The following is a 13,834-nucleotide window of genomic DNA, read 5'->3' on the forward strand; positions in this document are numbered from 1 at the left end:
CTAAAAACATGTAACTTACAGAACTGAGTCTCAATCAATGCACCCAAACTAAAGCAACTGTGAATACTAAACTAGCAATTTTGATCAATATAACCACGCTGCATTCAATTTTTCTATCCTGCTGGGAATCCTCAGTAGTGTAAACATTATGTGAACACTGAATGTCCCGGAAGAGTAAAACACCATTATTAAGTGTAACTCTGCATACATTGCAAAGAGACACTGGAGTGTTGTCAAGCATGAGAAACCGTGGGCTGGACTCTCCGTTCCTGAGGCTGTGTCGACGCCAACGGAGGATCCGTGGTGTTTCACGATGGGAAAATCGGCGCAAAACCCTCACCGATTCCTCTACCGGTGAGGGGCTAGCACCGGCGCCACGTGAAAATCCTGTAGAACTTGCAGAAAACAGTTAGAGAATAGCCGGGTCCGTGCTGCACGTGCTCAGGGCTGACAGGCTGCAGCCGCGTGTACGCCAACACCCCACACACACACACGCACCGATCGCGCCGGAAATGGTGGAGACGGCTGTGCTGGACCGCGTACCCGCCCACCCCGACCCCACAGCCGACCTCCTGGTCACCACCCACCATTCCCCCCCAGCCCTGGCAGAAACCCCCCCCTGCCAGCGGCACCGATCTAGGCAGAGTGTGGCGGTGCTGGACACTGTCCGCACGCCTTCTCTCTCCACCACTTCAGGCTCATGACCGCTGAGACCACACGTGGCCCGCGCCATCAGAACTCGGCCCGTCGGAGGCGCAGCATCGCTGGTGGGCCCACGAATGACATTCCAACGGACTCGCGACTGCGCGTGACGGGCGTCTCGATAATGCCGATTTGGAGGGGTCGGAGCATCATGACCCGCCGTTAAACCAGCACCTGCTGCGATTTTGGCGTCGAGAGCCATTCTCCGCCCGATCGCCGTTCCTGATATCGGTGTCGGGCTATGGAAAATCCCACCCCATATAATTAAAAAAAAAAAGTTAAGACCCTTCAAACCTTAGCTAACAACCAAACCATGCAATTTATTGTCTTGAAATTTGCTACTACGTCCTATAGTTTATGCAGTGCACTTCATGGCAACTCACAACTGGCACCTTCTGGCCTGCATAGATGACTCAACATCACTTGCGTACCTGGGCAAAATAAATGAGGAACGTTGTACACCCAGCACAACAGAGCTAAAATCTGAGGCAAGTTTAGTGATGGTGCAGCCAAAAACATTTGGTCAAATTCAGCATCATGCAAAACGCGAACGTGTTTCACACCAACATCCACAAGCTCCTGTATAAAGTTCCTCTGAACACCAAGGTAAGCCAGTGCAAATCCTGTACCGTAATGAACGTCATTGGGCAAGCAGACAATTTCAGATGTTACATTAAAAAGTCCCAGTGTGGGTTTGTACATTTTGTGACAAAGATGTAGAGATATTGGCCTGAATTCTCCTTTGCTTGGGATTCCCAGTGGCGTGGGGTGGTAACAATGGGAAATCCCATTGACATGCGGCGGGAAGGTAGAATCCTGCTGCCAGCGAATGGCACACCTCCGAGAAACACGTACGTCTGGATGGCCAGAGAACCCAGCTTATTGCTTGTGCACATTGTTATGGACCGCCTTTTGAACACAACCCATCTCCAACTATACATAAAAATGTGAAATGGTTTCCATTTCATGCATGCAAATTTATTTTAAATGAAATATTTTAAAATTGGACTTTGTCTCGATGGAAATATCATGACTACTCTGCCCAGTACTTAACTACTCTGGACAGTCAATTCCAATTAGCAGTAACAGTAAACTTGTTGCAAATGCAGGTCAATGCTCTTTGAATAGAATTGCTGAGTCCAGAAGACGCTAAGCATTTAAACCAATGGATAAGTTCTATATTCGCTGCACCGAGTTAACATAAGGTTTGGGCAAGGTATAGTAATTTATTTTGTTTTTGTTCTCTCCTTTTGAGTTGCCAACAATACATAAACTTGCCCAGATTTTCATGGTACCACAAACATTAGATATTCCAGTAAGATAACAATTTAAACCCATTTTTATGAAAAACTTCAATACATTGTTCATTTTTATTTCCCTTAATGTCCCAGGAACCTTGCTGTCAAATTAGGTTTGCCACTGTATCAAAGAGGCGATAAATCTACAAAGGATGAATTGGGAATGTGAGGAATATTCTCCACCAAGCTGCCAAAGTGCAGCTCCAACAATACTCAATACGTTTCATAGAATTTACAGTGCAGGAGGCCATTTGGCCCATCGAGTCTGCACTGGCCTTAGGAAAGAACACCCTACACAAGCCTACACCTCCACCCTATACCCGTAACCCAGTAACCCCACCCAACCTTTTATGGACACTAAGGGCAATTTAGCATGGCCAATCCACCTAACCTGCACCTTTGGACGGTGGGAGGAAACCGGAACATCCAGAGGAAACCCACGCAGGCACGGGGAAAACGTGCAGACTCCACACAGACAGTGACCCAAGCCGGGAATCAAACCTGGAGCTGTGAAGCAACTGTGCTAACCACTGTGCTGCCCTAAGTTTGACACCATTCAGGACCAAGCAGTTTGTTTGAATGGTACCACCACTTTCAACCTTCACTCCCTCACCCCGTGCACAGTGCCAGCAGAGTTGCACTACAGCATATCACCAATGCTCTTTCCACAGCACCTTCCAAAGCCACAGCCTCCACAATCTAGAAGGACTAGGACAGCAGATACATGGGAACACAACCACCTGAAAATGTACCTCCAAGCCACACACCATCCTGACATGGAACTATATCGTCATTCCTTCACTGTCGCTAGGTCAAATATCTGGATCGTCCTTCCTCATAACACTAAAGTGTAGATACACAAGTTGGACTGCAGTATTTCAAAGCAGCAGTCCAGCACCAGCTTCTCAAGCTCAATTGAGGATGAGCCACAAATCCTGTCCTAATCAGAGAGACACACATCCCATGAACACATTTTTAAAAAGAGCTGAATTGAGATCCTAAATTCTGCCATAATTCTGGTTCGGAAACTCAGAAGGGGCATTGCGAAATATTGATCACAATTACCCATCAGAACGTGGTGGCCCCCTGAGTGCAGGTGTGCTATTAGGGAGAGTTGCAGGATTTTGACCAAGTGACACTAAAGGAATGGCGATATATTTCCAAATCAGGATGGTGTGTGACTTCGGGGAACTTCAGGTAGTGGTGTTCCTGTATATCTGCTGCTCTTGTCCTTCTAGATGACAGCGGTCGTGGATGTTAAATGTGCTGCCTATGGAGCCTTGGTGAATTCCTGCAGGGTACCTTGTAGATGGTGCATATGGCTGCCACTGTTCGTCGGTGGTGGAGGGAATGTATGTTTGTGGAAGGGGTAGCAATCAAGCAGACTGCTTTGTCCTGGAAGGTTGTGAGCTTAGAGTGTTGTTGCAGCTGCACTCATCCAGGCAAGTGGAGAGTATTCCGGGCAGCACAGTGGTTAGCACTGCTGCCTCACGGCGCCGAGGCACCAGGTTCGATCCCGGCTCTGGGTCACTGTACGTGTGGAGTTTACACATTCGCCCCGTGTCCATGGGTTTCGCTCCCACAACCCAAAAGATGTGCACGGTAAGTGCATTGGCCACACTAAATCACCCCTTAATTGGAAAATGAATTGGATACTCTAAATTTACAAAAAAAGTGGAGAGCATTCCATCACCCTTGACTTATGCCTTGTAAATGGTAGACAGGTTTGTGTGGTGGGGGGTGGGGAGGGGCTACTATCGGAGGGGAATGACTTTCTGCAGGATTCCTAGCCATTTATCTGTTCTGGTTGCAACAGACATGGCTAGTTCAGTTCAGTTTATGGTCAATGGTAACCCCCAGGATGTTGATACTGGGGGATTGGTAATGTCAGCGATGGTAATGCCATTGAATGTCATGGGATGATGGTTAGATCCTCTCTTGTTGGAGATTAATAACAATAATGTTTATTGTCACAAGTAGGCTTACATTGCAATAAAGTTACTGTGTGAAAAGCCCCTAGTCGCCACATTCCGGTGCCTGTTCGGGTTCACTGAGGGAGAATTCAGAATGTCCAATTCACCTAACAAGCACGTCTTTTGGGACTTGTGGGAGGAAACCAGAGCACCTGGAGGAGCACCAGATACACAACACCCACTGGTTCACCCTTATCCACTCTACTGGTCACAAAGAACAAACAAAAGAACAAAGAAATGTACAGCACAGGAACAGGCCCTTCGGCCCTCCAAGCCCGTGCCGACCATACTGCCCGACTAAACTACAATCTTCTACACTTCCTGGGTCCGTATCCTTCTATTCCCATCCTATTCATGTATTTGTCAAGATGCCCCTTAAATGTCCCTATCGTCCCTGCTTCCACTACCTCCTCCGGTAGCGAGTTCCAGGCACCCACTACCCTCTGCGTAAAATACTTGCCTCGTACATCTACTCTAAACTTTGCCCCTCTCACCTTAAACCTATGCCCCCTAGTAATTGACCCCTCTACCCTGGGGAAAAGCCTCTGACTATCCACTCTGTCTATGCCCCTCATAATTTTGTATACCTCTATCAGGTCGCCCCTCAACCTCCTTCGTTCCAGTGAGAACAAACCGAGTTTATTCAATCGCTCCTCATAGCTTATGCCCTCCATACCAGGCAACATTCTGGTAAATCTCTTCTGCACCCTCTCTAAAGCCTCCACATCCTTCTGGTAGTGTGGCGACCAGAATTGAACACTATACTCCAAGTGTGGCCTAACTAAGGTTCTATACAGCTGCAACATGACTTGCCAATTCTTATACTCAATGCCCCGGCCAATGAAGGCAAGCATGCCGTATGCCTTCTTGACTACCTTCTCCACCTGTGTTGCCCCTTTCAATGACCTGTGGACCTGTACTCCTAGATCTCTTTGACTTTCAATACTCTTGAGGGTTCTACCATTCACTGTATATTCCCTACCTGCATTAGCCCTTCCAAAATGCATTACCTCACATTTGTCCGGATTAAACTCCATCTGCCATCTCTCCGCCCAAGTCTCCAGACAATCTAAATCCTGCTGTATCCTGACAGTCCTCATCGCTATCCGCAATTCCACCAACCTTTGTGTCGTCTGCAAACTTACTAATCAGACCAGTTACATTTTCCTCCAAATCATTTATATATACTACAAAGAGCAAAGGTCCCAGCACTGATCCCTGTGGAACACCACTAGTCACAGCCCTCCAATTAGAAAGCATCCCTCCATTGCTACTCTCTGCCTTCTATGACCTAGCCAGTTCTGTATCCACCTTGCCAGCTCACCCCTGATCCCGTGTGACTTCACCTTTTGTACTAGTCTACCATGAGGGACCTTGTCAAAGGCCTTACTGAAGTCCATGTAGACAACATCCACTGCCCTACCTGCATCAATCATCTTTGTGACGTCCTCGAAAAACTCTATCAAGTTAGTGAGACACGACCTCCCCTTCACAAAACCGTGCTGCCTCTCACTAATACGTCCATTTGCTTCCAAATGGGAGTAGATCCTGTCTCGAAGAATTCTCTCCAGTAATTTCCCTACCACTGAAGTAAGGCTCACCGGCCTGTAGTTCCCGGGATTATCCTTGCTACCCTTCTTAAACAGAGGAACAACATTGGCTATTCTCCAGTCCTCCGGGACATCCCCTGAAGACAGCGAGGATCCAAAGATTTCTGTCAAGGCCTCAGCAATTTCCTCTCCAGCCTCCTTCAGTATTCTGGGGTAGATCCCATCCGGCCCTGGGGACTTATCTACCTTAATATTTTTTAAGACACCCAACACCTCGTCTTTTTGGATCACAATGTGACCCAGGCTATCTACACCCCCTTCTCCAGACTCAACATCTACCAATTCCTTCTCTTTGGTGAATACTGATGCAAAGTATTCATTTAGTACCTCGCCCATTTCCTCTGGCTCCACACAACCTCAAAACATTCCAGAAGATTTGTCAAGCATGATTTCCCTTCAGTGAATCCATGCTGACTTGGACCGATCCTGTCCCTGCTTTCCAAATGGTCAGTTATTTCATCCTTAAGAATTGACTCCAGCATTTTCCCCATCACTGACGTTGGGCTAACTGGTCTATAATTCCCTGTTTGCTCTCTCCCTCCTTTTTTAAAAAAGTAGCTACCCTCCAATCCATTGGAACTGTTCCAGAGTCTGTAGAGGTTGCTGGAAAATGATCACCAATGCATCCAATATTTCTAGGGCCACTTCCTTAAGTGCTCTGGGATGCAGAGTATCAGGCCCAGGGACTTATCGGGTTTTAATCCCATCAATTTCCCCAATACAATTTCCTGACGAATGACGATTTCCTTCAGTTCCTCTTTCATACTAGACCCTCTGTCCCCTTATATTTCCGGAAGGTTATTTGTCTCCTCCTTAATGAAGACAGATCCAAAGTATTTGTTCAACAAGTCTGCCATCTCTTTGTTGTCCACTATGAATTCTGTAAGGGACCTACATTTGCCTTCACCAGTCTTTTTCTCTTCGCATTATCTATATAAGCTTTTGCAGTCAGTTTTTATCTTTTCTGCAAGCTTACTCTTGTATTTTATTTTCCCCTTCCGAATTAGACACTTTGTCCTCGGATAAATTTTAAATTTCTCCAAGTCCTCAGGCTTGCTGCTTTTTCTGGCCAATTTATATGCCTCTTCTTTGGCTTTAACACGATCCCGGATTTGATGCCATCCCCAACCTCACAACTACTGTTTGGTGGTCTGTACACAACTCCCAAGAACGGTTTTTGTCCTTTGGTGTTCCGCAGCTCCACCCATACAGATTCCACATCATTCAGGCTAATGTCCTTCCTTACTATTGTGTTAATCTCCTCTTTAACCAGAAACTCTACCCCACCTCCCTTTCCTTTCCTATCTTTCGTGAACATTGAATACCCATCCTCATCACCCTGGAGACAGGTCTCCGTAATCCCAATTACATCATATCCGTTAATGATCGTCAGCTCAGTTCCGATCGAGAACAAATGGTTCTCGTATTGAGACTCAGATCCTTCAGGCTTTTTTTTTACATTTATTGCCCTATTATAATAATGATGTAATGTGCCCTTTTTGATTTTTCTCTTTGGTTTCTCCGCCATCCACCTTTCCCTTTACTGCCTTTTGTTCCTGTCCCCCACCTTACTTTCCTCCGACTTCCTGCATCGGCTCCCATCCCCCTACCATATTCATTTAAACCCTCCCCAACAGCACTAGCAAACATTCTCGCGAGGACATTGGTTCTGGTCCTGCCCAGGTGCAGATTGTCCGGTTTGTACTAGTGCCACCTCACCGCCCCCAGAACCGGTTCCAATTTCCTAAGAATTTGAATCCCTCACTCTTATACCATCCCTCAAGCCACATATTCATCTTAGCTATCCTGCCATTCCTACTCTGACTAGCACATGGCATTGGTAGCAATCCTGAGATTACTACCTTTGAGGTCCTGTTTTTAGTTCCCAACTCCCTAAATTCAGCTCGTCGGACCTCATCCTATTTTAGACCTATAATCGCTGGTGCCTATATGCACCACGACAACTGGCTGTACATCCTCCCCCTCCAGAATGTCCAACAGCCGCTCCGAGACATCCTTGACCCTTGCACCAGGGAGGCAACGCGCAGCCGCTCCGAGACATCCTTGACCCTTGCACCAGGGAGGCAACGCACCATCCTGTAGTCTCATTTGCGGATTCAGAAACACCTATCTATTCTCCGTACAATTGAATCCCACATCACTATAGCTCTGCCACTCTTTATCCTGCCCTCCTGTGCAGCAGAGCCAGCCACGGTGCTATGACCATCTCCCCCAACAGTATCCAAAACAGTACATCTAGTGTACTGGGCACACGTGGGCAACTTTTCACATTGCCGGGAAATGCCAATGCTGTGGCTGTACTGCAAAAGCTTGGCTAGGGGGACTGCAGGTTCTGGACCACAAATCTTCAGGCCAATTGCCAGAATATTGTCAGGGCCCATAGCCTTTGCAGTATCCAATGCCTTCAGCCTTTCTCAATATCAATCGGAGTGAATCAAATTGACTGAAGACTGACATCTGTGATGCTCGGGACTTCTGGAGGAGGAGGCAGGGATAGATCATCCACTCGGAAATTCTGGCTGAAGATTGTTGCCAATGCCTTATGTTTTGCACAGATGTGCTGGGCTCCGCCATCATTGAGGATTGGGATACTTTTTAATCGAGATTTACAGCAAAGGCCCTTCGTCCCATCGCATCTGCGCTGGTCAAAAACAACCACTACTTATTCTAATCCCATTTTCCAGCACTTGGCCCATAACCTTGTATGCCCTGGCATTGCGAGTGTACTTCTACATACTTATTAAATATTAGGAGGGTCGCTGCCTCCACCACCCTTTTCAGACAGGGAGTTCCAGACTCCTACCACCCTTTGAGTAAAAGGTTTTCCTCACATCCCCTGCCCCTTACCTTGAATCTATGCCCCCTGGTCATTGATCCCTCCACTATGGGATAAAGGTTTCTTCCTGTCTGCTCTATCTAAACCCCTCAATTTCATTTTTAGCCAATGCTGCATAGCCCTTGATATCCAGGGTTCACTGGGTTTGTGGTCCCACCCTTTTTCTTTATTGGAACGTGTCCCTGTACTCTCCCTATTTCCTTCTTGAATGTGTCCCACTGTTCTATCACAAATTGAACAAAAAGCGTCTGCTCCTAGTCCACTTGGGCCAAATCATATCTGATCTTATTAAAAGCGGGTTTCCCCCACTTTAGAACTCTGATTTCAGGCCCATCTTTGTACTTTCCCACAACAATCTTGAATCTAACGGAGTTATGAACGCTGCCTGCAAAATGCTGATGCTTTGTTAGTTAAAATTAAATCCAGGACCACCCCCTCTCTTGTAGGACCTTCTCCTCTAGTAAGTTGTTTAGTTGTCCACCAATATCCATGGCTGGATGTTGCAGGACTGCAGAGCATAGATCTGATCTGTTGGCTATGGAATCGATTCGCTCTGGCTATTATTTGCTGCTTACGCTGTTTGGCACACAAGTATTCCGGTGTTGTAGCTTCACCAGGTTGACATCATAGGTATACTTGGTGTTGCACCTGGCATGCTCTCCTGCATTCATTGAACCACTGTGGATCCCCTGGCTTGGCAGCAGTGGTAGAGTGGGGGATATGCAGAGTCATAAGGTTACATATAGTGGTTGAGTACATTCTGCTGATGGCCCACAGTGCCTCTTGGATGCCCATTCTTGAGCTGCTAAATCAGTTTGAACCCTAGTCCATTTAGCACAGTGGTAATGCCACATAGCACAGTGAAGGGTATCCGCAATATGAAGATGGGACTTCATCTCCACAGGGACTGTGTGATGGTCACTCCCACCGATATGGTCATGAACAGGTACATCTGCAGCAGGCAGATTGATGAGGATGAGGTCAAGTATGTTTTTCCCTCTTGTTGATTCCCTCATCACTTGCAATAGATCCCAGTCTAGCAGGTATGTCCTTTAGGACCCAGCCATGGTCTGTGGAAGTACCGAGCCACTCTTGGTGATGGGCATTTAAGTCCCCCATCCAGGGTGCATTCTGCGCTCTTTCCACCCTCAGTGCATCCTCCAAGTGGTGTTCAGCATCGAGGAGCACTTATTCATCAGCTGAGCGGGGACAGTACATGGTAATCATTAGGCAAGAAATTTCCTTGCCCCTGTTTGACCTGGTGCCATGAGACTTCATGTTGACACAGAGTCAATGTTGAGGACTCCCAGGGCAACTCCCTCCTGACTGTACACCACTGTGCCACCACCTCTGCTGGGAGAGACAAGACATACCCAGGAATAGTGATAGTGGTGTCTGGGACATTAGCTATAAAGGTATGATTCCAAGACCATTACTGTGTCAAGCAGTTGCTCAACTTGCCTGTGGGACAACTCTCTATTAGTAAAGGGCATTTTGCAGGGTCAACGGTTTTACCATTGTCGTTTCTGGTGCCTAGGTTGATGCCAGGTGGTACAGATTCATTCCTTCGTGTTTCCTTTGAAGCTGTTGAATACAACTGAGTGGTTTGTTAGGCCACTTCAGAGGGCATTTAAGAGTCAACCACATTGCTGTGGTTCTGGAGTCACATGTGGGCCAGGCCAGGTAAGGACAGCAGGTTTCTGGTTGGGTTGTAACGGCAATGGTTTCATTAGACGTTTAATTGCAGATGTCTTATTGACTTTAAATTCCATCATCTGGTGGGATTCAAACCGGGTCCGCAGAGGATTACTAGTCCTGCGACAATGCCACCGCTCCTGGGTGGAGCAAGCTCAACAGGCCATATGGCCTACTCCTATCTCGTTTTCCTGTGTGTCCTCGGACTCAAGACTGTACATCTCTCTTACCCACTTCAGTCTCAGCCACACAGTTTCCAACTCCCTTCTTAAACCCTCTTCACTTTTCCTTTTAAAATATTTGGGGACATTTTTTATATCTAACGGTCTTAATAAATAGTTGATAAATTCTCAACTGATGAAAGGTCTAAAAATGCCCAATTGTCTACATACTGCAATAAGTTAACAGAAGATAGGTAGCTAGATTTCAATTCTAATGTCAAAAATGGAACTTTGTCCTTAACAACCCACTCTAGGTAACTTGTCTTGTTATTATGGAAAGGAAATCTATTTGATATCAAACAGCACAAGTACAAATCGGTGGAGATTTCCACATTTAGATTATTATCCTGTAGGCAGAGGATGAAGACAATAGACTGACTCAAAACAACCTAAAGTTTGAATTTTTCTCACCCCTGAGGCATCTGACAAGAACAGCACATATAAAATGCCTGGATGACTGCACTCAGCCGGTTTGCTGTCATAGAAATTACATCTAGACCATCTGAACTGGCATCTTCCATAGGGTTGTCATCATACTCCAGCTTCGCCAAGCTTGTTTGTTGCTCTTCCAAGATCTCTTTCCTTACAGTTTTAAACACCTGAGTGGCGACAACTTCCTGCTGTTCTTGGGCTCTTTGTTTCAGTAAAATAGAAGTGATATTTTTGGCATCCATTTCAGAGTCTTCTTTACTTTTCTTCAATTCTGTGGCAATGAGAACCAACCACTCATCCAGTGAGTGCCACAGTAGTTCTAAAGGCTATGAAGGCACAGAGAGAAACAAAAATATTACCATCACGGGGAAAGGCTAATTCTATTACTGAACTGTCATCTGGAGAAATTAGTTTGTAAAAATGCATGAATACCAATTAATGTACAAAGTACTACATTTGATTCCATTTGCTTTTGTTGCTTCAATCTTAGCAGATACAGAGTGTGGCAATTAAGAGTCATCTAGGTAGCACAATGGCAAGAAACAACCAAAAAGCCTGTAACTCTTCACATTTTGTCACACATGAAATGCTTCATAATGGAGAACATGTTTTCAGCAAAGCAGGTTTACAAAACTATATAGACTCAGAATAAATCACAATAAGCATTACTGGAGAAACAAAAAGATTGCATTTTTTGATGTAGGTTAGTAAATGTGGTTCCCAGCCAGGTACACCAAAGCGGACACAGGCTCAACCATAGACTTTGCTAGAAATGTTACAATTGTTCTCCTGACCTTTGGATTAGAGGATAAATCATTCCATCAGTATCCAGCATCCTGCTGAGGAGGGGGTAATAAACGAGAAACCATCCATAAAACCTACCTTTTGGATCAAGTTTTTAAAACTATTTTCTTCTTATTGCGTTCTTAGTGCACTCATCTTAGCCCACCTTGGGATGTTCTCCTATGTTAACGCTTGATATAAATCCAACTATCGTCTTATAAAAGGTTTTAGATTTATTTTAGGTGGTCTGTATGCTTTACACAATTATTTTGATGGTTCAGGCAATCCAGCTTGAACCATGATGCAAATGTAACATTTACATTATCAGGCAAGCAATGCAAGTTCCTTCCACCCTAGAAATTGATGGGCAGGTTCAACGGGAGGGGTTGAGTATGCACAGAGGCAGACTCGATGGGTCAAATGGCCTCCTTCTGCACTGTAAATTCCATAATTCTATGCATCTGCTTGTGTATGTATTTATGTCACAGTTGCTTTTGTTCATTATATACCTCAGTTATCGACAACTCAACAATTTATCAAAGAATGGTTTCCATCAGTCATGGTTCAGTTGGGAGCACTCTCATCTTTGAGCTACAGTTTCAGCATTCGCACCCCACTACAGGACTTGAGCACAAAAATCAAGGCTGACATTGCAGTGCAGTACTGAGGACCATTGCATTGCCAGAGGTGGCATCTTTTTGGCGAAGTGGTTAAACCAGGACCCCATCTGTCAACTCAGGCGGATGTAAAAGTCCCATAGAACTATTTTGAAGAGAATCAGGGAAATATCCCCGGTATCCTGACCGATATTTATCCTTCAATCAACATCAGAAAACGGTTGTGAAATGCACTATTATAAATCTTTATTTTCTATCACTAAATTGCTCCATCAAGTTGTTTGCAGACCAGCTGGCCCGATTGGTACTGGAGAAGTTTAATGACTCATTGGTGTGGGATTTGCTTCCGAAGACAGGCGTCCATCTCCCTCCTCCTGAAGAAGGACAAGGATCCCACAGTGTGGGTTGTACCGCCCAATTTCCTCCTTTAACACGGATGCAAAACGTTTGGCTAAAATTCTAGCATCGAGGTTGGGAGTACTGCCTCCCAGAGGTGGTGGGCAAAGATCACCATGAGGGGTAGAAAGCCATTGTCGAACATTATGTGGTTGCTTACACCGACGGGGGGGATGGATACAGAGATAATTGTGTCCCTAGACGCCGAAAAAGCATTCAACAAGGCCGAATGTAACTACCTGTTCACGTTTCTGGGGAAGTTTTGGATTGGTTCTATGTTTGTATCGTGGGTTCAGCTATAATATGATGCATCGGCTGCTACTGTGCATACAAACACCTTGAATTCAGAGTCGCTCGGGCTACACATGGAGACAAGACAGGGATGTCCTCTGTCACTTTTGTTATTCGTGCTGGTGATCAAACCACTTTGAGAGCATCGGATGAATGGAAAGGGATTGTGCAGGGTGGGATGCAGCATAGGGTATCCCTGTACCTAGATGACCTTCTGCTGTACATAAGGAGTCTCGGGCCAGTGATTGTGTGTGTGCGTGGGAGGGTGGAGTGGATAATGGGGATATTGAAGAAGTTTGGTTCCTTTTCAGGATATAAAATAAATGTTGGGAAAAGAGATTTTTTGTGGTTAGTCCTCGGGGGTTTGGGAGATTTGCCATTCCATCAGACAGTGGCCAGTTTTCACTACTTGGTGGTCTAGATAGCATGGGATTGGGTGCGACTTATCAAACAGAATTTTACAAGCTTGGCGAGCAGGGTTAGAGCAGACTTGCAAAGGTGGGACATCCTTCAACTTTCACTGGCAGGCCGAGTACAATCTATTAAGATTATTACTTTGCTGCAATTCTTGTTCCTGTTTCACTGCCTCCTAGTCTTTCTAACAAAGGCTTTTTTCCAGGAGATGGAGCAGCTCACAATGGGCTTTACATGGGTGGGGAGAGCGCCTTGGATTCGGAGAGGGTCCTACAGAGGGAACGGCAAGTGGGGGTTTCCCGCTGCCAAACCTGATGTGTTATAATTGGGCTCCCAATGCGGAGAAGGTGTTGAGGTGGGTTGGGGATCAGAAAGTTAGTTGGGTACAGATGGAGTCAGGATCTTACAGAGAGAGGTCTGGAACTACTGGTGACAGCATCTCTGCCTTTTGCTCCAGCGAAACACCACACTAAAGGTATGGCGGCAATTCCGCCAGCATTTTAAACTGAGGGCGGTGTCAAGGTGGGCCCCTATCTGTGGGAACC

General features: G+C 45.9%; 1 protein-coding gene across 3 annotated transcripts in view; it reads right to left on the bottom strand.

Annotated features, from left to right (window-relative positions):
• hace1 (HECT domain and ankyrin repeat containing E3 ubiquitin protein ligase 1) overlaps positions 1 to 13,834 on the bottom strand; it is a 119,562-nt gene that overhangs the window by 46,002 nt on the left and 59,726 nt on the right. For all 3 annotated transcript variants that reach the window (XM_072499858.1, XM_072499856.1, XM_072499857.1), the window contains exon 12: positions 10,768 to 11,114. In XM_072499858.1, coding sequence (XP_072355959.1) covers positions 10,768 to 11,114 — 347 coding nt within the window. The remainder of the gene's footprint in view (positions 1 to 10,767; positions 11,115 to 13,834) is intronic.

This window comes from Scyliorhinus torazame, chromosome 4 (genome assembly GCF_047496885.1).
Source record: "Scyliorhinus torazame isolate Kashiwa2021f chromosome 4, sScyTor2.1, whole genome shotgun sequence".
Classification (NCBI taxonomy): Eukaryota; Metazoa; Chordata; class Chondrichthyes; order Carcharhiniformes; family Scyliorhinidae; genus Scyliorhinus; species Scyliorhinus torazame.